The sequence below is a fragment of the Anomalospiza imberbis genome, chromosome 8 (assembly GCF_031753505.1).
Source record: "Anomalospiza imberbis isolate Cuckoo-Finch-1a 21T00152 chromosome 8, ASM3175350v1, whole genome shotgun sequence".
Classification (NCBI taxonomy): domain Eukaryota; kingdom Metazoa; phylum Chordata; class Aves; order Passeriformes; family Viduidae; genus Anomalospiza; species Anomalospiza imberbis.
Window position 1 is genome coordinate 18035375 of NC_089688.1, and position 26517 is coordinate 18061891.

Here is a 26517-nt window from a genome sequence, read left to right on the forward strand (position 1 = left end):
GAAGGTGTGCACTGGGCGGTATGAAAGGGTCCTGTGAGCCCCAGAGAAGTGTTCTGTGAAATTCATGGGCTGAAATCACTTACATGGAGGAGACAAAATTCTGCTGCCAACCTTACTCAGGACTGCCTTTCCAAGCACATCCCCAAACCTGGATCCTGTGAACAGCCAAACAAACCCTGTGTAAAGGCGTGTGCTCAGCACATTTCAGGAGGTCTGCAGCATAATGTGCAGGATCAGAGGTGACAGGAATCCTTCCACTAGCCTCCACGTTACTTGACCAAAATCTCAGAAAAGTGGTTTCAGCCTGTTCTCCAGGGACACCTGTGGACACTCCAAAGGAATCTGTAAATGGCACCTGGAAAATTCAAGCCCGTGTCACTAAGTTTAAATCCTCATGTGCATGTCCCATGGAAAAAAAAGTGAGGCACCCCAGATTAAAATGACTGCTCTTCAGATCTAAGTCTGCTTTGCTTTGGGGAAGTTTGGGTGAGATGAAACTAAATTTACTAAGGCATCAATTTCTCCTTTGCACTGTTCCCAATCTATAATAATTAGTATCTTTTCTTATCTGGATTAGTTGCAACAAGCTTTCAGTAAATGGAATAGTGTAAATTTGGATAGCATAAAGGAATAGCCTTCCAAGGTTTATTTCTTCTTTATTAAACATAAAACATGGGAAAACATGCTTGCAGTCTTGCAATGAAGGATTATTTTTCTCTTCCAGTCTCTTTTTCCAAGACAGTGATGTCAAAATACCCCCAGCTTTGTGCAGATCTAGAGGCAATTCACTCTCCATTAAATACCAGCATTACTGTTTGAAGCTGTGAATGCCACTCTGAAGTCATGTGTCTTTCAAGTCTAATGCAGGGAATGGCAAGAGTAATACTCTAATGTTCACACAGAGGCTAGTGCAAGGATTTTAGTCACAAGTAAACTGATCTCGGCAATTTCCCAGTGATCTACTGCATGAGAAGTTTCACTTTCAGAGACAAGAAAAAAAAAAAGAAAAATAATTATGAAGATTTTTGTTCTATTTTCTGCTTCTCTTACATCTGGATTGCCCAGGATAAGTTTGGTAGAAGTCAAGTGCCTTCAGAAACCAGCAGGCCAAATTGGGATATACTGGATATTCCTTCCCCTCCGTTGTGAGCAGTGGAGTAACTGGTGCCTAGCTGCATCTCTTGCCCCAGAACTCACATCTGGAAGTGATGTGCTGCTTCCAGCCATCCATTTCACACAGGATGGGAAGTCGAGATGTGCAGGAGCAAGCCAGGATCCTGGGCCTTTCAGTGTCCCTGGGACGTATGGGGCAAGGGGGGAATAAAAACAGTTTCACCAAACACAGATAGTGCTGATAAATCAGGGAAATGAACCTACAGCGGCACAAGAAAAGCAAGGGTGCATAAAAGGCAGCCAAAGAGGCCACTCAGCTGTGCGGGTCCCCGGTGGCCCCAGGACGTCCCACTGGGCACAGCCACACTGCAGTTCACCCCATGGCAGGGCGTGGCGGCACGTCACTGCCCTGAGCCGAGGGGCCAGCACCGCTCCGGTCTCATACGCTCTTCTCGCCTTCCATGTGCTCCTTGGCTGGAGAGGGCTGCTTGTCCTGGCTGCCCTCAAGGCCGGGTTTGGTGGGAGGCGTGGGGCTGCTGCTGGCAGCGGGCAGGAGGTTGGCAGACTGGAGCACAGCCTCCGAGTGCTCGCGCGCCTTCATGCGCAGCGCGGCCACACTGGCAGTGCGGTTGCTTTGGCAGCCGTAGGTGGGCAGGAAGGAGAGGCCCATGGGGTCTGGAACACAGCACGAGCACAGTGGGCTCCCTGGAGAGGAAGGAGAGAAGACACGATCACTGCTGGGAAGGGTAATGGAAAACGTCTGTTCCCTCCATGGTCAGCCTGAAGAGGACAGAGATGGGGTTGACCTTTAGTGGGTACATTGACCTTTAGTGAGTACATAGGTGTCCTCTGGATCACTCGGGCTAGAAAACCCCTATCCTGTTCTGCTGATCCTTCTGTGAGAAGGATCTTACACTGTGAGTCATCCAGGGTGACAAACAGAGTGCAAGAGGGAAGTAGAGACAGAAGTGAGCAGTGAAGTTCAGATCACACATGAGATTTCCTCATAAACAAGGCTCAGCTCATTTCCTCCTCTCATATCAAGCTGCTGTTCTGTGGCTGCTATCAGCCCCATGCTGGAGATGTCCCCTGCCCTCCAGCTGCACACTGAGCCTGATCATTGTGGGCAGCAGCATTTGGTGAGTGAGTGTAGAGGTTCTGTCACTTTAACTAAAAGATTACAGCAGAGAGAAAGGTGAAAATATTCTGCTTGTTATGATGACCGTCTCCTATCTCACTGTAAAATGAGATACTTTCCCTTGGCCAGGCCCCAGCCTACTACTGGTACGATGTCTACCTGCAAGAGTCCATTCTACCTTTACCAATTCAGTGTCTCTGCTGCTTCAGGGTGACACCTCAAACAGCCCCCAGAAGTGAGCCAAAGCTACCTGAAGTTGCTGCTGTGATACAGCTTTAGAGTCCCATCAGGAGAGATGGGCCAGAGCATCTCTACCCTGTCACTTGAGACACGTGGCTGTTTCAAGCAGGCAAGAAAACACTGCAGCGTGGATGAAGTGATTACTCTCTCTTGAAGCCAAAACCTTCCCTGAAACCCACTGACAGAGACAGTCCTCACTCCACCAGCTGCCTTCCTGAGGCTCATCCTCTGGCCTCTCTTTGATAATGCTGGAGCTTGGGCCAGTTCACAAGCAAGCACACCTGGAAGTGTAGGTTGATCACTGGGCAGGACATGCAGTCCATCCAAAAAGCCACTCTGGTACCCAGCTTAGAGACACCTATTGAATGATGAAGAATGTGACAGAGGAGTAGGATGGGGAGGCAGGGTGGGAGGGCTGAGCTACTTCTTGAATTTACTCTTTGGTGAAAAAACCAGACACCATTAGTCACCATGTTTCATGGGGTCTTAGAGGCCACACCAACTCCACATCCTCATGTACACCCCTGGCAAAAACCTGTCTTTTGCTGATATGCTACCTTTCAACAAGAAACAGCCCAGCCACACACATCCAGACACAATGCAGTATCTTCCCCTGATCTTTCCAAGCCAAGGACTTGCTTTAATTTCTGCAGTTAATATTTGAGTTAAATGGCTCATGACTAAGTGATGGAACTAATAACCTACAGAGTTTTACACTTCTGTTCTTGGTAGCAACGGGTCAGCACCCATCTGCTAGGAATGAAGGCAGTTGTTTGTTTTTAAGATGTTGGCAAGACTTCTTCACAGAAATTGTCAGAGATTTGTTGTTGCCAGTAACATTCAAGAAAAAGTATTCCTTGCATTTCAAAAAACGACATCTACAAAGGACAGCTTATTAATATAAATGGAAAGAACCCTTTTCTCTAGTAATACTTTTCTGATCAAGCATATGATCAGCAGACCAACATTTCCAGGGGTCCAGGCATTTCAGCAGAAGCAAGTTTCAGCACTTGACTAAAATCCTCTGCTGCTTTTGCTTTTACCTCTAGGAAGCTCAGTCTTGAATTCTGTGGCTGTTTTGAGCAGGTCAGAAGGAGGGTTTATAATAAAATCTACTCAGTAACACAACTTACAGTTTTTGCCACTACCAGCCATGCTCATAAAGTAATTTTTTGCCCTGTTGAATTACAGCCACTGTTTTAACAAGAGGGAGGAGAGGCCCTTCAGAGTCCCTGCAGTTTGCAGCAGGTCTTTTCCACCATGTCCCACTATCTTCAGGTTCTGCTCAGAGATTGGGGAGCCAGGAGGTCTGCAGGAGCATCAACTGCCTTTGCACTGCTGCTTTCTAACACAAACTGCATGAGGCTTTCAAACACAGCTGTTCAACTCCCAGGCTGAGGGGAGGGCTGGTCTGCAGTGCCTAATGCAGGACTGGGCACAGACATTGCTTAGTGGGAGGTGGGGAGAAGTGGAAAGCAGTTTTCCCCTTTTAAAAAAAGCAGGAATCAGCTCCATCCCCTAAGAACAATTTTCATTCCATTGTTAGAGGAATAAAATATTTATCAGTATTCAGTACCAGCCTAAGATCTTTGCTTAATAATTTGCCCTGATATTACCTAGTGGCTCTGCAACCTAAGGGTGCAGTTACCTGTGGTGGAAACAAAGCTAGCTCTAGCAATAATTCACCCATAAACCATTCCTTTCATCTCCACTGAGGTTAAAATACGTGCAAACAGTTCACACATGAAAAAAAGGAAAGTAAAAAGCATCATTTGCTCCAGGGTCCAGCTAGAATAGAGGAGAAAAGGATTTAGCCCTGTTCCTTTTTAATGTATGTTGTAAAGAAGGTTGACTCTACCTTACAATCATCTGAATCTGCAGATAGTAAGTCCAGTGAAATATACTGGACTTTGCCAGCACAAAGCCAAGGCCAACAATGGGACACTCAGGTCTCCACCTTCCTGTCAGTCAGCCCACAATCTCCAGGAAAGTGACAATGACCAAGAAAGAGATATCCATATATAGCAGGCAGCAGTGGTTTTTAACATCTTATTGCAGTAGCCCATAGCACACAGTGGGAAAGGAAGGAATTGTTCCTACTTATTTCAAATCTTCAGAGGACTTCAGGCATCCAGCTCCCATCAAAATCAGTGAGGGTTCAGCCATTAGTCCCAGATCTTGATCCAGTCCCCACTGACATCTATAACAATCTGAGATTAGTTTAACAGGATTTCTATCAAGTTGCTGCAATATGGACAGGGTACTGTTTGCTTTCTTTCAGGAACTTACTGCCTTCTGCACACAAAATTAAAATGCACAATTAGATTTCCATTAACTTACAGCAAATTCTGCTGGATTGATCTGAACCTCCTTCTATTCCTATATGAGATCATACTTTAAATGCCCAGCCTGAACATAAATACTTAATGTAATAAATACAGTCTGAAATATTTGATCCACTTGGCACTTTAATTGATCTACTACAGAGACTGACAGGAAAAATTAAATTAGTTTTGTCTTGTCTCTGCCAACATCACATTTAAATTGTAACAATATTTGATCTACACTTTTCGTTATGAACTCTTTTGTGCAGTTCCGTGGTTCAGTTTAAGGTGGGAAGAGAGGGATAGGAGTGGGGCACATGCTGATACATAAATATTAATATAAAATTTTAAATATGCATTTTGTGTTTCAAGTCAAGGGCTTAAAGTTAATAGGTAGTCTTTCCAAAAGGCAAACTCCACATTCCATTCCTCTTTCATTATTTGTACACATCAGCATTTGATATGGACAGCTGAATGACAACCTGACATGGAGGGAAAGAGAGAAAAAATCCCATTTAAAACCCTCATATATCAATGCATGATGTTTAGTTTTCAGAGAAAATATTATGTTTGATTTAATTATTGTTATTTTCTCCTAGTAGTCACATTGGTTTTCTTCAGCTCTAATCCCTTTCATAAGGATTGGAAGGTCAACAACAATCTCAATTTCATAGTGTTGATTACCACAGTGGGAGCTGATGCAATGGGAGCTCCCTCTTGTACTTCACAGATGACAAAAACATTCTGTCAATTAAAGCCTAAGTCAAAAGTAGGAAACATAAAAGTGGCTTTATCTGAATCTTCTTGAGCTTTGAATCAGGAAGTTCAGAACAAGAAAGGCATAAAGTCAGTCCTGAAATGGAGAAGCATCAGATGGTCCCAATTTAATTTGGGGCAGCCTCAAGGCTGCTGGAATTATACTAGATGGTTTCTCCTTCTACTGAGAAGCTGGCTAAAAGTGGAAGGTACCCTGTGCTGCCCAGAGGCTAGAAGAGCACTTCAGAGGTGACAGCAGAATCCAAATGTCATAATTTCACATCTCCTTGGCTGTGACCCCTCTATACCCAGTGAAAACAACAAAGAGCTGATGATCTAGCTCAGATGCTCTATCATCAGGAGCCTTTTTGTCGAAATAACTCAACACTGGAACTGGAGGACTTTATCCTCCTTTATTTGTGCCAAAAGTACTCTCCAAAAACAAAACAAAAAAAAAAAAATCAGAAGCCAGGACTTGACTGTTAGGGCAGGAAGGCTGGCAGCAAAATCCACAAAAAAGCTGGGAGAACAGAACCAGTCCTTTGAATAGTGTCTGCCTGGCAACCTCATCAACAGGAACCCCTGCCCAGCTGAGGCCCACTAACCTAATCAAGATTTGTCCTGGAGGAACAAGACAGCACCTATTTCCTACCCATGGTTCTTAGGGCTCCAAGTACCTGTGTATTTCTTAGTATTTGTGAAAAAGACCAAAAATGTTTACCTATGAGGTAGGGCAATGCTAGAACTGGGGACCTGTGATATGGGAGTCAAAATAATTTTCTCAATGTGTGTGTATATGCAGCAAACTAAAGAAATGTTTTAGATTCTCTGAAGTCAGAGTGGCAGATAAACTAAGAAAAATGCCGAACAAACCCACTTAATATATTGGCTATGTTACATCAGAAAAGTCAGTAAATCCATAATCAAGAATGACACTGAAAATAAAAGACCCCAAGAGTTTTATTCCCATCCCCCAGTCTTACAGTAAACAGTGGAGCTTCAGTTCAGTAAACACCAGTTCAAGGATGAGTTAGGTCCTTGAACACTTCTTTTGTAGCGTTGGCAATGGGAATTGCCCAACGGAACTGAGCAAATTCCCTTCATCTTTCCATAATAGAAATTGAAATGTAATGGACGGGCAGTTCTAGTTATGTTTTAGTTTTTTTTTTTTTTCTGAATACTGCAATTAAGCCTCCCCAATATGAACAGCAACTACAGTAGCAGCAAACCATAAAAGACCCTAATCAACAGTGGCCTGCAATACCCATTTGGATATGCATAATACAATCGTGCTTCTCTGTCAGTGGTGTGGGGGTGCCATGAAAACCAACTGAGCTATAACTTGCACAGAGAAGAGCTGTGGGTGAATTATGAAAGTAATTCCCTGGCAAGTGTAATTATTTCTCTCCTCATACACTTCACTCATCATGGGTCTGGGGAAATTTCAGCGGAACATAACAGACACACTCCTGGCCTCAGCCACCAGAATGGTAGAACACATCCGCTGAAAAACGGAGATTCTTGTTTACACCCATTAATAACATCTTCTGCATTAATGAATTGCATTCATGCTGTCATCCATTAAGAAGGTACTTTGAGGTCTCTCTCTGCACAGAACACTAGCTTCTCCAGATGACTCTATAGTTATACAGCCCATAAATAAAACAAGTATTTTCCCTTCATCTTTGAGGTCTGCAATTAAATCTACTAAATGGACTGCAGATGCCTAGCTTACAGTAAGTGTTTCATCTTAGAAGATCATGGAACTGTCAAAGTTACCACAATGAAGTAGCACAGTTGTCAAATTGGGGCAATTTCAGAGAGTAATGAACATCAGAAATTTCATCTCTGTGAGTCAACCTTTTTCCTCATTATGGCCAGTGGTGAAGTACTAAACCCCTGAAGCAGGAAACACTGTATACCCCAGAAATTATAACCTTATGCTAATTTTTCAAATGAGGAATTGTATTTCCTGACAGAATAGTACATAGGGAGATGATAGAGTAGTTAACAGATGTTTGCTATTCAGTACAGCCTCCAATGTGCTAAACTTCAGAAAGATAGAAGACAGGGAAAGGTCTGTTGTATTATTGAACAGAGAATATTTTATAGAGAAAAACTGTCCAGTGATAATATACTCTTCTCTGGAAAAGTCTATATTCTGAATAACAATTTTCTTTGCATAGTATAGCCATCCTATTTTATTAGCAGAACATCCTGTGGTGCCAATATCCTCATTTTGATAGAAAAAAAAAAAATCTCGGTTTCAGAGACAGCAGAGTTCATGGGACATAGCGCTTAGGGAAAATAGCTTTCTTCTCATTCATCAGAGCAGACCTGGTCTCATGTTTCAACAATATCCCCATATCCTAGAAATGGCACATGGGGGGTCCAGAGCCACATGAGGCAAGCCTAACGAGCACTTCACAGTCTTTCCAAAAGCAAAGTTGCAGTCTTAGTCCCTGCCCCAGACTAGGCTGTCTTAAGATTTCCTGTCTCTTGTAGACCAACTTTGTCCTCAACTATTACATCCTTATACTACAAATTAGATCCCAGAACCTTGTGGCCTAACCACTTTTTGTGCTTTGGAAACCTGGGTCTGGAGCCAAGCAAATTCAGAGAAAGAGAGGTATTGGGTTATTTTACTAAAGATGAAAAACTCTCAGATGACAGAATGAAAATGGTCCCTGAGAGCATAAAATAATTATTAATTACTTACATCACCATCATCACTTGTTTTTCATTGTATTGATTTTGTCTCCTAAAGCATCAGTCAAATATTCACTGACACCAGCAAAGTGTTGGCTCACAAGTCCAACAAAACATATCTTGTCTCCTCAAAAGAATAAGAAAACAACCTACACTTCCTAGTAAAACCTGGTGCGCTGAGAGTGCTGATTTTTTTGCAGGCAGCTCTTTTGGCTGTACTGAAGGCTGTGATTCCCTTTACTGGCCAGGATCGTTCTCCCAGTGGTAGGAATATATATCTGTTTACAAGATCCACACAGAGGAGCTGCATCTGGTTTGACACTTGCATAGAAGAAAGCAGGGCCATGCATCCTTTTGTAGTGAAATTATGCTTTGATTCTGGAGCAACTATTTTGCTTTCAAAAGCACAGAGGATTCCTGGTAATTTCAAAGCATGGCTGGCACAAGACAAATACTAGGAAGACCTCTCAATCATTTCACTCTTCAATAAAACTTGCAAAATTTTGGGAAACCCTTCTACTTGCTGGATTTTCCCTTATCCAAACAATCCAAAAAACAAGCATCTCATAACTTTATGCCCTGTGCTGAGTTTTATGGGATTTGTGCGACATAAAGTCCTCTGCCTCCAGATTGACTGTGGCAGGGTTCTGGCATTATTTCTGCAGCAAAATGCAGCTAGATTTTCAAAGGACAGGCTTAGGTCCCTTAATTAAGATGTATAAGGACATATACTATTGCCCACATGCACAGAGCTCCTGTCTCAAATGGAAATGAAGAGGGAGTGTCAAACGAACTGAACTGAGCATATGACAAAGACAGTCACATCAAGATTTTGTGAACCCTGCGTCTCTCCCTGTCCTTTCCTTCCTTCTCACAACCATTATCATTTCCTCCAGACTGACATATGAGTTTGCTTGTGCTCTCAAATGCACTGGTTTAGATGAAACATCATTCACCTGGAGTTTCCATACCAAAGAAAAGCAAACTGTGCATAAGGCCTGTGATACCTTTGGTCCACTCAGACACTCAGAGGATCTAGAGATTGCCCTGGTCACCAGTTAACAGGACCAAAACTCAGGTGAGCCAAGGAAGGGGAACACAATACTCCACGTATCAATACCACGAGAAAGATGTTACAATTATTCTCTGCTTGTATACATCAGATTTGGTCCCTTATGTAACGATAAGTTCTTCCCCCTTAAACCCAAAGCCAGACTTTGGCATTACTAAGATCTAGCAGCAGAGCTGGCAGCAGAAGGAAAAGAGCTCCCCTTAAAGCAGCAGCTCAGACTACCAGTCCCTTGCTAGGATAACAATACGCTGACAGGCACACACAGCTCCTGGCAGGTGGAAACACAGATGCGCAAATCTGTAACTGCATTTCATAAAATCAAAATATACTACTTTATCCCAGTTCCCTTGCATGTACCTGGAGATTTCTAGTGCCAGGCAAGAAATACAAAACATTTCAGGAATGAACTCCATGTATAACTGACAACATTCACCAAGACAACATTCACCAAGACAATATGCAGGCATCTGATAACTGACCATTCCTATACAAATTGTATAAATAAAAAATTTCTAGTTACATTTGGGCCAGTTTTTTCAGGGACACTGTCTCTTAGTCTGGGCAACGAACTATTTATGATCTACAAAAGATTCACAAATAGAACTTTTTCTGCCTCTAGGCTGTAAAATCTCAATCAAGCAAAAAAGAGCAAATTATTAGTTTCTCAATTTATTGACTAAGCTGTAAAATCAAAGAAAATAGTATCAGGAAGTTTGCCAAATAAATAAAATTAAAAATAAACAAACAACAACAACAAAAATCCAAGCCCAAACAAATAAAAAAACCAACCAGCTAAAAATACCAACCCTTCACAACATTTTTTTAAATCTTTTTTATTTCATTTTTCTTGGCTTTGTTTATTTGGGTAATTTTTTCTTAAAATTTAACTACATTTTAAACATGAAACAAGTGTGAACACATATTGATGTATTTAATTTTGAAAATGTTTGAACGTAAACTTTAAGGAAAAAGCCCCCTTTATTGTCATCAAAATTATTCACTGAACACAACCCTATTTCCACACTTTTCAACCTGTCTGGGACTTCAGTTATCAATGAACAATTTTTTTGCCTGAAAAATGTCAGCTTATCTACTCCAGAGAGGCTGTTCCCTCCCAATGGAAAAAGTCAAAATTTGCAACCCCAAGACTTCACAGGGCAGAGATCAAGAGGACTCAGGTACTCTAAACAGCTGCTGCCCACTTACAGGTGACAATTAGCCTTTAAGTTTTAGGGTTCAGGTCACACCTGTGTGCTCTTTCTTGATTCAAAATTCCAGGTCCCACACCTACCAAAAGAGCAGTAACTGTGTGGTGTGTCTGGCTTCAGATTTTTCCAAAAGACAGGAGGGAAGGGGGTGCAGGGGGCAGGACACTGGACTTAACACACAACTCGGGAGTTCCAAACATTTGCTCCAGGAATATATCTTGGCAGTGCTGATTTAACTGGAAATACAAGGAGCATGAGGTATGCCAGAGAATACAGTGAGATCTATTAGAGGACATTTTTCTTTATAGTGGCGGGTCTTTAACTGAGAAACTTTCCTCACAAGTTCTTGCAGCACATTGGGACGCAGAGTAAATGTATGTGCCTCTTTGTGTTTGGCACTGCTATGAGGCTTTGCATCCTATAAATCTATAAATTGAATTCATCCTGCTTACACTCTTAGTCTTATAAATTGTTAGACTAAGAACAGCTAATGGATGAGTAGGTGATTTATTTTTAAAAGTTGCATACTCCTGCTGGAAACCGAAAGTATACAGACACGGGATGTACCCTTCCTGAAGCCAGCGTCCCAGGCAATGAGGAATTACTTTGTATCCTCCCCTGTCCCAGGAACATGCTTTATTCAAGTTCTCAAAGGGGCCCTACAGTCCAAGAAGAGAAAGGTCTGGATTGTGCAGAGATGCACTGCAAAGGAAACCACATGCAAAGAGCAGATGAGGCATCAGTAATGGTGCCAGGTACTACATAATGCAAAAGGATGCATATAACTAATTTATTAGAATAAATTCAACTCTTTAAAAAAGCATATGCAACAAAAACTCTAAAGAAGCAAAGCCTACCTGTCTTACTCCTTCAGAGAAAACCTGACCTCACAAAAAGTAGCTGTCAGAGTAAAATGAAGGAATTTTGCCACAAATGATGCTACAAGATACAACAGGAGACTCACTTCGGTATGTGCAGCACTGATCAGTGCAAATACTGCCAATCAAAGAGAAAGAGGGGTATGCCATTTCCCAGAGGTTTCCTCACAGAGGGCAGTGGGACCGTGCCACTTAGCTTGAAAGGGATGCTCTGAGCTTACTCCCAAGAAGTAAAGTAATTTACCTTTTAGAGAGGCAACATGGGATAAAGCTTGTGCATAGGTGGCTGTGTTGAGAAGAGTCCCCGGCAGGCAGGAAGGGAAGAAAGGTCCTGTAGGACCCACTGCTCGGCTCAGGCTGATGGAGAAAAGAAGACAAATTCCTTACAAAACCAGAACCACCTGATTCCATTTGTGCATGCACTCAAACACATTGGTTTCTCAGCACACAACTAGATGTGACCCAGGCTGGACTACATCAGTCTCCCACAGCCACCAGCTCCTCAGCATCTCCACAGGGAACAGTGGATTGCACAAGAAACACCTCAGTTTCAAAAGATGATACCTCTAGGTCAAGGCATAGCTGCAAATCAGTATGCACATACACACATATGAGGCATTCTTGCCCCACAGGCAGGTAGGCAGCTGATATCATGTATTACTCTTACCTCTGCTGGATCTCCAGACCCTCTTTTTTATTCCTGGTTTGATCTGTTGGAGAAGGAGAATTTAAATTCCTCGCAGGAGGTGCCACCTCAGCCATGGTTTCCTTAGAGCCCTCTTGGTCAGAAGCACCCCTCTCTGTTTTTCTCCATTTAGCCCTTCGATTTTGGAACCACACCTGGAGTGGGAGAGCAATCCTAGGTGAAAACCATATTTAGCCAAATGTGAAGTAAGGAGATTGTAAATTGTTACTCTAGTGAAATCTGTTATTTAGTAGCCTGGCTAAGTATTCCTCTTATTTTGTATCGCCATTGCTATTCTAGTTAAGTCTTAGGATGACATTTGTATCTGTAATATTTCTGCATCTGGAAAACAAGCCAGAAATGTCTAAAGACATTCAAAAGGTATGTCACAACAAAAATTTAGGGTTAAATACATATCTAAGCACTCTGATGTAAAAATATATAACTCTTTAAATCAGTTGTTGCTAGAATCAGAGAGGTTAGAAGTGAAAAGGTGTGTATCTGGCCATCTTAGCCAGCCCATTTTCTGGCTGTTCTTCCTCTCATGACCAGTCTGCTTTCAGAGGACTCAGAAGCAGATAGGTACTAATTTTGGAACATCATTCTGCAGTTTAATAATATTGTCGTGCAACTGCCCCCACCTCAGGCCACACTATGATCTCAGAATAGAACACCAGTTTCCAAACCTTTTTTTTACCCATATGCAAAACAAATATTCATATTCTTGATTTTTTCACCTATTAGTCTAAAACCATTTTTTTTTCCTATTTACCTTGGAACTGATATGCTGAAATAACCACGTCTGAGGTGGCAAATGCCAAGCCTCTCTTGAGGTCAGGAAATCCACATTTTAACAGATGAATTCAAGTATAGGCGAGATTGTTGTTATTCTTATTTTTCTCCTTCTCCAATTCCATTTTAGTTAGCTGCATTTTAATTGCATGTATCAGTAAACATTGAATAATGATTTTATCTATATTCTAAATTTAGAGCAGTTAAATGCAAAGCAAAATGCAGACACTTTCTTGTGTCTTAATTGAATGAAGGTCACAGCTATAACAATATTTAATTGAGCTATTTTTCATTATCATATTTTAATGACTTTGCACTGACAGTTCGCCTGCTTCTGAGGAAAGAGCATGATGAAGTCGTTTATTTCCCTATTTAGTTATTGTTTGACAACATCATCTTCGATTAAGACTCTGCTTTATAGCACATTAATCATATTTGAATGAGCAAGGGGTATAATGTAAACATATCTCCCATCCTCTGTGTTTCCCCATGTCCCCGCATGAAAGCAGGCTAAACAAATGCTTGCATCTATTGTCTGTTTGCATAATAGCCAACAACAAGGCTAAACACCAGTCCTCAGCAATCTAATTGTCACCACCCCTATCTCACCCTTGCACCTTTCAGGAAGAAGTTATGATCTTCCACTTCTGAATGCTCAATAATTGTCCCATTTATCTCAATTTGCAGTTCAGTCTTTAGGCACCAATAGCCAAAATGGCATTTTTTATTATTTTTTTAAGCCAGTACCTACAATGCAGTGGTAAAAGGAGATTTTCATTTCCAAATAATAATCAGTTTAATTTGCCCACATATGACCAATGATTCATGTTCAGATTTAATAATCAGGATCACATAATCTGATTATAGGAGAAATAATTTGTTTACAATCCCCAATTTACTGTGGTGAATTCCATTATCTCTCTTCAGCCATTGGGTTTTAAGAGATACTAACATGACCCTAGGGAACAAAAGGCAAGCTATTATATTTCCTACAATTAGATCTTTGCATAGTCTTAACCCCAAGCACCTAAATTTAAAAAAAATAGAAGAACGCCGTGCAGAAAAGCCCCATAAATATAAATGAATGCATAATCATGTTCAAAAAATGGTTTGCAACTCTGTTGTGGATGCCTGAAGAGTTGAAGGGATCCATCCCTGACAACTGCAGGACTGCTTCTCTTAGCAGAGCATGTACACATACATATGGACTGGATATGGAAAAACAAACATATGGAAAAAAAGGAAAAAACACAAGGAAAAAGGTAAGGAGACGGAAGAAAGGAAGGGCTGGAAAAGTGTGGCTGTGGAAAGAGTAATCCTGGCCAATGGTATTTATTGGATCATATTAAAGGTGTGGGAATTGCTCTGCAGGCTCTTTATCTGCCTAAATTAAGTGTTTAGAAAGAAGGCAAAAGGGAGAAAAGTTGAAGAGGTGCAGAAGCTTTCTTCCTGGCAGCTGGGCTCCCTGCAGTTGACTAACCCCACTGCTCAACAGTGGTCATAGTTGCTTTGGAGAATCACGTCTCAGCTCTTTTCTCTGCACCACACCCCCCCTCCAAAAGCAAGGAAATGGATGTGCATTGATGTAATTTAGTACCTTGGAGACGCGGACAAATTAGTGTAGAACATTATCACTAGTTAATTATGAATGACCGATTAATCAACCTAATCTAATATTCCACATTATGTTGATGTTATTAAAGTGCATCATGAAAATGACAGATCGTCTTCATTTGTGTTCTTTGGCCAAATGTGCACTCTGCAGTCATGATGTCAAATAAAAAAAAAAAAATTAAAAAGTTTGCCAGTTTGAATATCCGAGTTAAGTAATTCCCCAGGATGTTTACCTGCACCCTGGCCTCCGTGAGGTTGATTTTCAGAGCCAGCTCTTCCCTAGTGAACACATCGGGGTAGTGGGTTTGAGCAAAAACGGCTTCCAGGGCCTCGAGCTGATGGAGAGAAGGAGAGCAGAGATCCGTGAGGGATCCGTGAGGGATCCAGCTGCCCCACGGGGGTGTCTGCCAGGCATGGATGAGGAAAACGGGGCCACCGAGGCAGAGGGGCAGGCAGGATGGGCTGGCACGGCACGGGGCATGCGGGAAGGAGGCTGGGAGCTGGCAGGGAGCAGGCATGGGGGAGGCAGGGAGCAAGTGTGGTGCGGGCAAGCAGGGGGCAGTGGGTGCAGCGGCCAGGGGCAGAGAGAAGGGGCTCCTACCTGCTGCAAGGTGAAGGTGGTGCGGTTGCGGCGCTGCTTCCTTCGCAGGAACCCGTCGTCGAAGTCGCCGGCGGAGTGACCTCCGAAGGGGGCAGCGCCTGCGGGCCGAGAGCCGCGTTAGGGGCCGCTGTGCCCCGGGGGCAGCAGGCCGGGCACGGAACCGCTCGGGCGGACAGTGCTGCCCCGGCTCCGCGGGGCCGGGGGCTGCTGCGGGCGCTGGGGGATTCTGCCGCCCGGGAAAGAGCATTTTTCGGGCCATTTGTGTTTTAAAAGGACGAAGAGACGAAGCTTTGACATAGGCGTGTGGACAGCAGCTGGCAAAGGCCCTGCCCGTCTGCCGAGGGAGCCCGCGGAAGCCCCAGCCCGGACGAGGAGGCGGCGGGGCCGCTCGCACGTTCCTCTGCACGCAGCCCGCGGGAGCGGCCGATCCGGCCCCGTCCGCTCGCCCTGGCTTCTGGAGGACAACGTGGGCACGGCGCTCGGTGCAGCCCAGCACCGGCGGCTCGGCCACGGCAGAACCGCCGGAGTCGGTAGCAGGGCTGGAGGAGGCCGCCCTGCTCTTCCCCGACCGGCGTTCGAGGGCCCGACTGGGGCACCGGGGGTTTGTCCCCAAACAGAGGTCGGGAGAGGGCACCTGGGCCACCGGGATGCGAACCACGTCCCGTGGAGTGGACCCCGGCCTTGTGCTCCCCCCAGTCACACATCATCCGTGCGTGCCCATGTTGAAATCGGTCACTCCCTTTCTGTTCGCTGACAAAACCGGTTAAAAAAACCACAAACAAAACAAAACAGACCAAAAAAAAAAACCACTCAAAACTTAAACCAAAGCAAAAAATAAAACCAAAAAGACCAACCTCAAACCAAAAAAAAAAAAAAAAAAAGAAACAAAAAGAACCCCAAACCAAAACCCACAAACGAAAAACAAAACCAAACCAAAAGAAACCCTCACAAAACAGAAATCTACCCATACCCCCAGAAGCGTTGCTGAGTGTCCCCGTGACCCTACTTGCAGCTCTGCCCCTGGAGTGCTCTGGGGTATGTGGGCTGGAGGTCACCGCTCATCTTGCAGCATCATTTGGAAGATAAACACGGCCCCGAGCCCTCTCCTCGCCAGACCTCACTCCGTGTGGGCCTGGGAGAGGCTCATCAGAGAATAAAATAGTGTCCCGGTGACCCCCAGAAAGCGGTCTCTTCCCTGCGGCGCCGGGCCTCCCCGGCTGCCTTAACGCTGGCCGAACAGAGCTTTTCTGTTTCCGCTGCTTTGATTTGGTGATGGGTGGGTAGGGGGTTTTGGACGGAGTTGTATTTTTTTTTCAATTTTTTAACTCGTGATGCCCAACGCAGTTTTCATCCTTTGGCAGGACAGATCACCCCTTCCCCCGCCCCACTGCTGACCAAGCCGGGAGAGCGAGGGGTCGGCCCCGGACAGCGCCGGGAGAGGCTGCAGCCTGCGGGGCCGCTCCCGGTCTCGGGCCGCCAAACACAGGCACCGGCCCCACGCTGCCGCCGGTGAAACGAACATAATGCAAACAAACAAACAAACAAGCAAAAACAAGAACCTGTTTCCAAAGCTATCTGCCAAAAACTAGCAAACAAAGCCGCCTCAGAGCTCGGTGGCACCGGCGGGAGGGACCCTCGCACTGTCCTGCCCAGTCCGGCTCCCCTGTCCGGCCCTGAGAAAACTTTGGGGAGCGAATATTCCAGCCGGGATACACAGACCGACTTGGGTCCGCTGACCCTGGGAAGCCGTGCTTAAAGTGGGGCTGAGCCTCCCCCGAAGGGGGATGAAACCGCTGGACCACTTCTTCCTGCCAGCGCCGCCGCAGGGAAAGCCCCTTTCTCGCGGGGTGATGCCCGTGCAAGGAGCGGGGTGGCCGGGCCAGGGGATTTTACGGGGCCGGGTCGCTTTCCCCACCGTGCAGCCGGGGGTGCCGGCAGTGCTCGGGCGCGGCGGGACAGCCCGCCGGGGGCTGATGCTGCACGGCCGCGGCCCCGGGGATGCTCCGCGCACTGCGAGCAGCGACCGGAGGGAGCGGGGCAGAGGGCCCTGGGCATCTGGGGGGGTGACACGGGGAAATCCAGAAGGCTGCCAATTTTTAGAAAGGAAATCAACTACAACAACAATAACAATAATAATAAAAATTAAAAAGGCTCTAACCAATAGCACAAAGAAAAGCATCCTCCCAAATATTTATTTTCCCCTGTATTTTTTTTTCTTCTGTTGTACCTCATTTTTCCCCATCCTCCCACAGAATGTTTGCAAAATAGCATTAAAGATTTATGCGGTCCCTTTGGTTGGAGGGAGGAGGCGTGACCGCGTCCTGAAAGTGTCCCGATTACAGCCATGACACCAACATCTGTGCTGGGAGGGGAGAAAAGCATCTCTCTTAGCCTGAGGCTCTACTGCGGGATCGCTATCCACAGAGGGGAGGCAGGTGGCAAAATGACGGGGCTGGGGGTGTAAAACCAAGCACTTTCCAGCAGGAATCAAATTAAAAAAAAAAAAAGTCATGCAATCCTTCTTTCCTTCCTGTGACAAGAGGGGAAAGCTAGGAGGGGGAAGGGGATAGGGTTGTATTTTCTTAAGAAAAAATGCTATTTATTTGTCTCTATAAATTTGCATCTTATCCCAGCACGCATTTGTACGCGACAGTCGTGGCGCAAGTTCGGTCACAGTTTCTCCTTCCATCCCCAGCGCACCCCCCGCCCACAGACACCTCGAAGTTCAGCTCTTGTACTTACACATCTCTGTGCGACAACACTCACCCTCTAGCTGCGGGGGGCAGTGGAAGTAGAACATGGCCCGGCGGCTGGGTGGGCGCCCGCTGCTCGCAGCTGCGAGCCCGACGGCGGCCGGGACCGGGGCCAGCCCGCGGGGCGCGGGGCTCCCGCGCACCCCCCGCACGGACGGACCGGCACCAGCTCCCGAATCGGGCACCGCGACGCACCGCTGAGGTGCCTCCCGCAGATCTGAACACACAGAGGGAAAGAACAGAATAGGTGAAGAGCCAGAAGAAAACATCTGAAGAAACCCACTGAAAACCCTAAAGTCCATCCCAGAGGAGGAAGAGAAAGTACCGTCTGACCCTGTGCAACGAATTTAAAAAGCCAAAGGCAGAAAACTCCGTGGTTGGCATACAGTAATCAGAATCAGCAAAACTTTGTTGGGTTTTTTTTCTGCCCGGAATAGCAGATTGTGCCTCTCTTGTTCTTATCTATCTATCTATCTATCTATCTATCATCTATCTCAAATATTCCTTTATGGAACAAATTGTTGTAGGTAAAACTGAACTGCTTAAAAGAAAATCTAAATTATTCTGCCTAAGTGAAACAGCAATAAAGCCTAAAAGCTACCTTCTTTTTAAAGCATCCAACACACTGGGAGCCAATGTCCTCAGCAAGGAAAAAAACCCCAAACAACAATTCAAATTTATATGCAGTCATACTAAAAGCAAACAAACAAACAAAAAATCCAGAAGGTACATTAATATAGCAATCCATACCTAAACCGAACAGAAGTAAAAATCACCGGTAAGGTTTGGGGGTGTTTTGCTTTAGAATAAGGCGCTGTGAGTTGTTGGCTGCAGAGACAGAAGGGCTCTGTGGAGTTCTGAAGTGGCCAGATGTCTTTATATCTGTCTACAGCATGCTCTGCCTCTCAGCACTTGCCTTTATAATCTCACGCATAATTGGCCTTAATCTGATTATTTCCAGCGCTGTCTACAGTGAGTAACTTGGATAGGTCTATTGGGCCCTACAAATGGCCCACGTGGTGTGCAGAGCAGGGAGGTGGAGAGGATGAAAAGAAAAAAACGTAATTTCTCAGCAAACGCCAGGAATGTGAACGGCAGCAACACAATCCCATTATTTTCCGAGCGCTGGCGCTCCGGGGCTCGCAGCCCCCTGCGTGTCCCCCCGCCCCGGGATGCCCCGGGGTGCGGGCCGGGGGGGCCCCGCCGCTCCGAGCGCGGCCCCGCCGCCCGCACCCCGGCGCTGCCGGAGCGCCGGGTAATTGCCGCTGGATGGGTTTTGGGGGGCCGCTCTGCACACGCCTCGCCTTTCCAAGCGATCGTACCACGGCAAAGTTTGATTTTGTTCGCAGCGAGGGGTCTCTGGATTTATGCTCGCTTCCCGTCTGCAAATGATATGCGGCGGGACCCTTCGCAATTACTTTTAAAATGCATCCGAGACATAGGCTCAGCGGAGAGAGATGGCCCTTGCCTCAGCCCGGGTGAAAATTAGACTTTAAAGTACCCAGATGAAATTTTCAAGTCAGGGACGCGGGATTGGATCAAATCACATAAACTGCAAAAAAAGCAAGTATAATGGCGCATAATTGGTTCTGTAATAGCATTACACAAGGATAATAGCCTGTTATGGCCCCCTGCACATTAAGTGCTTCCCTGGCGTAAAGCCTTTATGATATTAAAGGGGGAATATAATGATATTTTGGTTATTAAATGCGTGTAATTAATTTATGCACCACTGAAAATAAAGTTGGTATTATGACCCACTCAAGATGCATCAGAAGATGTAAGTCAGACAACTGTTGATAAGTTCTGGTGTCTATGTTTCGTCTAGACTGCTGATTTTATTTTGGAACAATTGCTTCTCCGGCAGACTACACAAATTTAATATTTTATAAAGATTGTAATGTTCTGTGCAGGAAGGGCGAGCAAATCTACACAGGCTCTCTTAGATCTGATGGGAGTTTAAAGACAGCACATTCATACCAGAGCAAAGGAGATGGATACAGGCAATACAGGTGCAGAAATAGTGATATTGAAGAGATGATGTCTTTGGAAAGTTGATTCAGTACATATGATCTCATTAAATAAACACTAATAAGCCTTAGAAATATCACCTGCTCTGTCTTTTACATTAGGTATAGATGTGGAAATTCCCCTAATATATATTCAAGATGGAGTTATGTCTCCATCCTGTGAAACATTATTTTAGCAAAGCAAGGCAAAAATTAATTTTACTTGAGATACAAATTGATTTGATCTGATCCCATCTTATCCATTCACTTATAATTTTAGCATAGCAGTAATAGATGTAGAAGGCTGTCTTCAGGTGTTTTATATATGTTTATATGTCTACACACACACTTTTAGGAATATCTTTGTTTGACAACAGACATTCGCTCATCATCCAGGCAAGTCTCTGAGCAGTAAAGTATACTACAAATTAAGATGGCTTTTACAGCACCATGCAAGATCAAAGACCAATGCTCTGAATCTGACTGCACTTGATAAAATAGTAGCACAAGCTTTGGGTCAAGTAACCTTAAAAAGAAGGCCATAACCCAGAGGTGCTGCCTGCATCTCTCCTGCCAGTCTCTCCCTCTTGAGCTTTAAAATCCACACAAGGCCAGTACTGTAGGATCCCTTTGCACACAGACAGATGTGCCTTTTCCTTTTTCTCTGACGTCGGGAAGAGATGAGTGAGATAGTGTTTTATCATAAGAACCCCTAATAAAATAATAATAACTTCATTATGGTGCTCTCAGGCCTTGCTCTAGTCAGGGGGCTGCACTGCTGTTTTGGCTCCAAGACTCACTTTCCCCAGCAGTTTGAAGCCTGCAAGTTCAGCGTATTACAGGAGGAGGAGAAGGCGAAATGGAGCACGGGGAAGTGCTCCAAGTCGTTGCTTTTTAAATAGAAGCAAAAGAACCCTGAGCCGGTCGAGACTCAACTTTCTCCCAAGGACCAGCAGCTGAAAAACAAGGAGATAACTAAGCAATATATAATCCCCCACCCCTCGCCAGCTCAGTGTCTTTTTAATTTTAATGCTCGAAACGCGGGGCTGACATAATTAAAAGTTAGCGCTGAGGAGTCCTGGGTGCTGCTCTCGGAGCCGCGGGGCGGCGGCGCTTCAGCACCACGGAGAGCGCCCGCAGCTCCGCGCCCCGGCCCCGCTCCGCCCGGCCCTCCCCGGGGAACGGCTGCCGGCAGAGCTGCTCCTGGGTCCCTCCGTGTCCCCCTGCTGCAGATGCTTTCCTGCCAGTCCGGGACTACACTGGAAAAAAATATGCAGTAACTTGTTTGGGATCATGTCTAGTATTTCCCTGGTAGTTCCTCTGATCTAGCTACAAAAGGCAAGCACTAAAAACAAGAGTGAAATAGCATACAGAGCTACAATATTTCAGGAAAAAAATACCTTTTAATGTAAAGTTCCTTAAGTGTCCTTCATAAACTTATTTTTCATTATTATTATTATTACTGTTGTTATTGCTGTGATTAGTGTAATATCAATATTAGTTACTAGGTCTTCAAGAAAAAGTCCACGTAAGTATAATTCAGGATAGACACTTTGCTGAGCATGTCTGTCTTACAGCAGAACTGTTCCTGTGCTGCACACACAAACACACCTCCTCTTACATTTCATAAAACCTAGGGCTGAACTGCTGAGCATAATCACTGAATGGATGTTTTCATTGGAAACACTGAGCTTTGAGGGGATGATTCCTAAAACTCAAGGAACAGTTCAGTTTGATGAAATGGCTCTCTTGCTTCTCCATGTCCAAATGCTTCCTTTCCCGTGATTCTCAATACCTGACCACAGAAAAAGGCTAGCAGCTAAAAGGTTATTTTACCCTAATTCATGTGCAGTAAAATGTATTTTCCAATTAACCAAATTTGCCGATTTGTCCCGCTTGGACACTCTTATAATTTATAATGTAAAAGTGTTCTTTCTTTATCTAAAGACCAAGGTGACTGCTTTTAATTTTCTGTAACCTCTTTACACTTGATGTTCACCAGACTCATAATGTTAATTGGCTTCATATACGGATCATCAGTTTAATGAAGGAATAAATCCTATGTTGCTTTATGTCCCTCTGTTTTAACAATGATTGCTTTAATGAAGAATGTGACGTGTTTGAAATCAAAACTGCAGGAGACATTAGAGGTTTTGGTTTTTTTAATGATGACTGAATTGCTTATTTAAAGTTAAAACCATGATGTTTGCATATTTCAAAAGCTTTTCTTTAAGTAATTTTCCGTTGAAAATACTGACACATTCTTCATCAGAGAACTCTTTCTTTGCAATTATGGACAGGGACTGAGAATAGCATAATCCTGTAATATAAACACCCCAATTAGGTTATGAAATTATCTCTAAGCTTTTATATCACTGCAGTTTTCAGTCGGAGTTTAAGTAAAACTCCCAGTGAGTTATAAGGAGTTATGTCAGCCTAAATAAGGAGTATTTGGGGGTAATTAATAAATCTCGTTGTCAACCTACTGCATTTCCACCGTCCATGAGTAGATGAAGAAATTTACAGGGGAGAAAGGATTGTCAGTTCATACACAAAAGCTCTGGATTGCTGTAGTCTATTTTTATCCACGGGAATTTTAGGATTTCAGGAGCTAGGATAAAATGTAATGAAACATGGACTCAAAGAGGTAAGGTGACTGCAAGTCAGAGTGTCAATTAGGTCAAGCTGGAAGGCAGCAATTAGACCCAAATGCATGTGCTAGTTACAGCAGCTACAACAGGTTTAACATGTAAAAGAAAATGAATTCTGGTAATTGAACTTCTACAGTCCTGGTCCCATTTATAGTAAGCCTTCCTTCTCTCTCTTCCCTCTGCCTTTAACGGAGACTTCATATACTGGTATGCATATACTGGTATTATTTTCTTCTCATTTGAGAGCTGTTGTTGACAGAAATTACATAACCGTTGGATAAAGGAACATGCAATATCAGAGAGGAAAGTCTCTAATCAGAGCCTAGACAAGGGCTAAGCAATCAATTGAATTGGATAGAAATTTCATGACATGGCAAAGGAAGTGCATGAGACAGAAAGGGATATTAGCTTAAATTACACACCACAGAGAAGTCATTCAGTATGCCAGCCTGATCCCATGATTTCTTGTCTTGTTTATGTCCTGGCAAGTGTTATACTCATTCAATCCAGCTTGCAAAAATCTTCATGTAGGTACACACAGACCTTCACCACTGCCCTCCACATAATTCTCTAAGTGCTGTATGTTTCCCTTCAGAGCTGGCCAGGACCCTGTGAACACCCTATGAACAGCCCATAATTCACCCTTGCCTTCCTTTTCAAAGGAAAACAAGAAGGTACCTTGTGGCAACTCTAGTGGCACACAAGATTAGTCTGCCAGACTTCCTTACTGCCACTGTCTGCCTGGAGCTGTGCCTTTACCAAACCTATGCTTAGCACAGGCAGGGTCTATGCCAGGATGAGGCAAAACAACACTGGTTTTCAGGGGGATTATCTGGGTTTTTAGTGAAGATATCATACAAAGGTGCTCCTTCCCGGATAAAACAAGTCTTCTAACCAAGCTTGGTTAATCAAGCAAAGTTTCTGTGAGCAGATCTGAACCAGCATACTGGGCTTTATGCCATAATGCTGCTTTGTGTCACAAGGCCTGAATTTACAGCATCATCAAATCGTGGTTTCAGTTAAAGTTTAGTCACTTCTCAGTATCAGGTCATTTTCTCAGGGAAAATCTGCAACTTCTGTTTTCCACAATAAGGAAGGCCATGATCTAGCTCTGAATAAGGGCAGTTAGTACATGCAAGAATCTAAAGCTGCACACATTCTGTTACAACAGAAAGTTAGCAGTCCCCTTATTCTGTGAATAGCTTCTAGCTATAAACCCAATAGGAAGAAATAAAACATTTTACTAGCTGCTTTAATGCACAATTGTCTCATTCACCAAAGGTAAGGCAAATTCACACCTACTAACTACTCTCCTTGGAAGTGAGCTCCACTCCAGGCCAGCAGAGAAGTGGCCTAGGTGTGACATACTTTTGCACAAAACCATTGAAATGCACCCTCTGGATGTGGCAATGTTTTCACATTAGCCCAAGCACTCCATCTCAGTTCTGAGTAAGTTGCACCATCCTTTGGGATGAACCAGGAGTGAAGCTGCCTCTGACCATAAAGCCATGTGCACGTGGGTGTACATAAGAATGAACCCACACGTGTAAACACATTTGCATGTGCAATCTGAAAGGGACTGGTGATAGTCTGGAGGGTATGGTATCTCTGGGAAAGCCCTGGAATTTACCATGGACACCCAGTCACTTCTCTTTCCCGGAGACAAGCTCCAGGACTATGAATAAATGCTATCCTCCTTGGATCTTTCAAATAATTGCCCCATTCCCTACACGAAGAACAGGAACCATAGTAATTACCCTTGGCAGTCTGGAAAAAACACCGAGCATTCCTAGAAGATTGCCTCATACTAAACAGCATTTTCAAGCCTGCAGAGTGGATAGAAGAGAGCTTACAGCAGAGCTGTGCTCCAGCTTCCTCAGGGCAGGCACATAGAAGTTCTCTATTCCTCCCCAGCTCACCCCACCCCCATCCCCACCCGCCCAAAAAAAAAGAAACCACCTCAGATCAATTTCACCAAGCCCATCCCTTCTGCCTCACCTGTTCCTGCCTTACCCCCAGCATATCCTTTCTCCTGCTCCAGTGCCAAGAAGCACCTGCCCTTCATCTATACCTTGTGAAAGGAGCACCACAGAAATCCCTTAAAACAAACATTTCTACAAACAGGAGACCATTCTAGTGAATTTGTGCTCTTTATGGTTGGCTCTCTCCCACTCAGACCCCACTGCAGTGTTGTCAGGACAAGGCTTAGTGCTCTCCCCACCTTAAGGAGCAGAGTGTGACTGCACATACCTCACATGCCTGGACCACTTTAGTTCCAAACTCGGACCTAATGCTTTGTCATGGGGCTGAGCGTAACCCATCAGCTCTACCATGAGTAGGATTTTCTTCTTATTTTGGAATTTTTACATGTTTCAATTAATGAATAAGAAGAAAATTCACAATTATTCTAAAGCAAAAAAAAAAAAAAAAAAAGGCAACAAAAATAAAGAGCCTACTTGTGCTTAATTGTTATTCTAATTACAAGTTGTGGTGTAGTGTAAATTTTTTCCCTTGGCATTATTATGAACCTCATTTCCTTACAAAGTCCAGGATAAACAATTCCAATATATTTTGTTTTAATTATCAGGGTTTAATGGGGCATAATAAGACTAAGTTGAGTGGTGCAGAAAAAAAAAATAATTTAATGTGTGCAAAACTACCTAGTGCTCCTAGCTTGCCTGTACATATTTCACCTATTGTAGGGCAGCACTATGTTAGCTAATATTCAGCGTGCCATTATTTATTTATTAATCATACTTGCTTTTCAGTAGAACTTTTTTTTCCTGGCATCTGAAACAAGAAGAAACACATTAAGATATCCTAGAAAAGCAATGGGCAGTTCTCTCGGTTGAGCAGTGAAGGATGAAGCTGATATAAAGCTGATATGGTGCTGGAAGCATTTGTCATGCATGGACAGAAGATGCAGTGTTGGACATGGATCCTGCCTCTGCCAATCCACTCCAAATGCTGCCAGTAAAGACTTCTGGCTTCAGTTCTTAGGGCCTCTACCACAAGAAGCAAAGATAAAACATCAGCTGAAGTCACCATTCAGAAACAACCTCATCCAGACTCTCACTGTAGATGCATCTTGCCACTCCCAAGGTATGGTTCCTACAGCGTTAAAACACTGCAGGTACTTCTGCAGTGAAAATGGAAAAGTGCATAAGAGCAGCCTGTGAAATAAAACAGTTAAAGAGAGATCCTTTATGGCCCTGTATGCTTCCCAAGGTCCCTTTGGCAAGGACACTGAATCCCATGGCTGGGTGTGGCTGATGCAGCAGCTAGAACCACCCCGCTACCAGATTTACATTCCACTTTACCAGGGCAACCATATATCAAGATCAAAACGCTTTCACTTGAGGAATAACTACTGGATCCTCCCTGAAGGGAAACATGTCTGTTCTCCTTATCTGTTATACTCCTTCACACAGAGGACTTGATTCAGTACCCACTGAAGCCACTGGGAATGTCCTCTCTTCTGGAAAATTATTTGATTCATGACTCTAGGAAAGGTTCAAATACAATATATGAACCATACCAATGTTACATTACATTTATTTTAAAATTAGCATTTTATATTACAAATTAATTTAATATACCCCAAGTGTTTGGGTTTTAAATAAAATAAATTTATTATAGACATCAATATTTACAGAAAGAAAAACACTGCATTTTTTTTTAAGTCTCATTGAAGTAAAAAAAATTCTCCGTGAAGATTCTGGCCATGGGAAATGCCACATTCTGTGAGAGATCAGCCTCCTTCAAGGGTTAATGGAGACAAGAAACCAACCAGGCTCACATACACCTCAATGAATTGACTGAGGAATGGCAATGGGCTGGTTACCTGCATGAAATTGTAGCAAGACTGAAAGATCTCAAGGGGCCCCACCCAAGCCTGTGTCCTTCTATTTTTCAAAGAAGGGAAGGGAATCAGCAAGTACATTCTAGTAAAACTCGCCTCAGACACCAGACCA

The 26517-nt window shown here is 44.0% G+C and overlaps 1 protein-coding gene across 1 annotated transcript; it reads right to left on the reverse strand.

Annotated features, from left to right (window-relative positions):
• Window positions 1–593: 593 nt before the first annotated feature.
• DRGX (dorsal root ganglia homeobox) lies at window positions 594–18068 on the reverse strand. Its single transcript, XM_068198573.1, has 6 exons — window positions 17897–18068; window positions 15131–15228; window positions 14763–14864; window positions 12106–12278; window positions 11683–11795; window positions 594–1818 (listed from the first exon to the last, which is right to left on the reverse strand). The coding sequence occupies exons 1-6, from the start codon at window positions 17928–17930 to the stop codon at window positions 1553–1555; spliced, it is 786 nt and encodes a 261-aa protein (XP_068054674.1). The 5' UTR covers window positions 17931–18068; the 3' UTR covers window positions 594–1552.
• Window positions 18069–26517: the final 8449 nt, after the last annotated feature.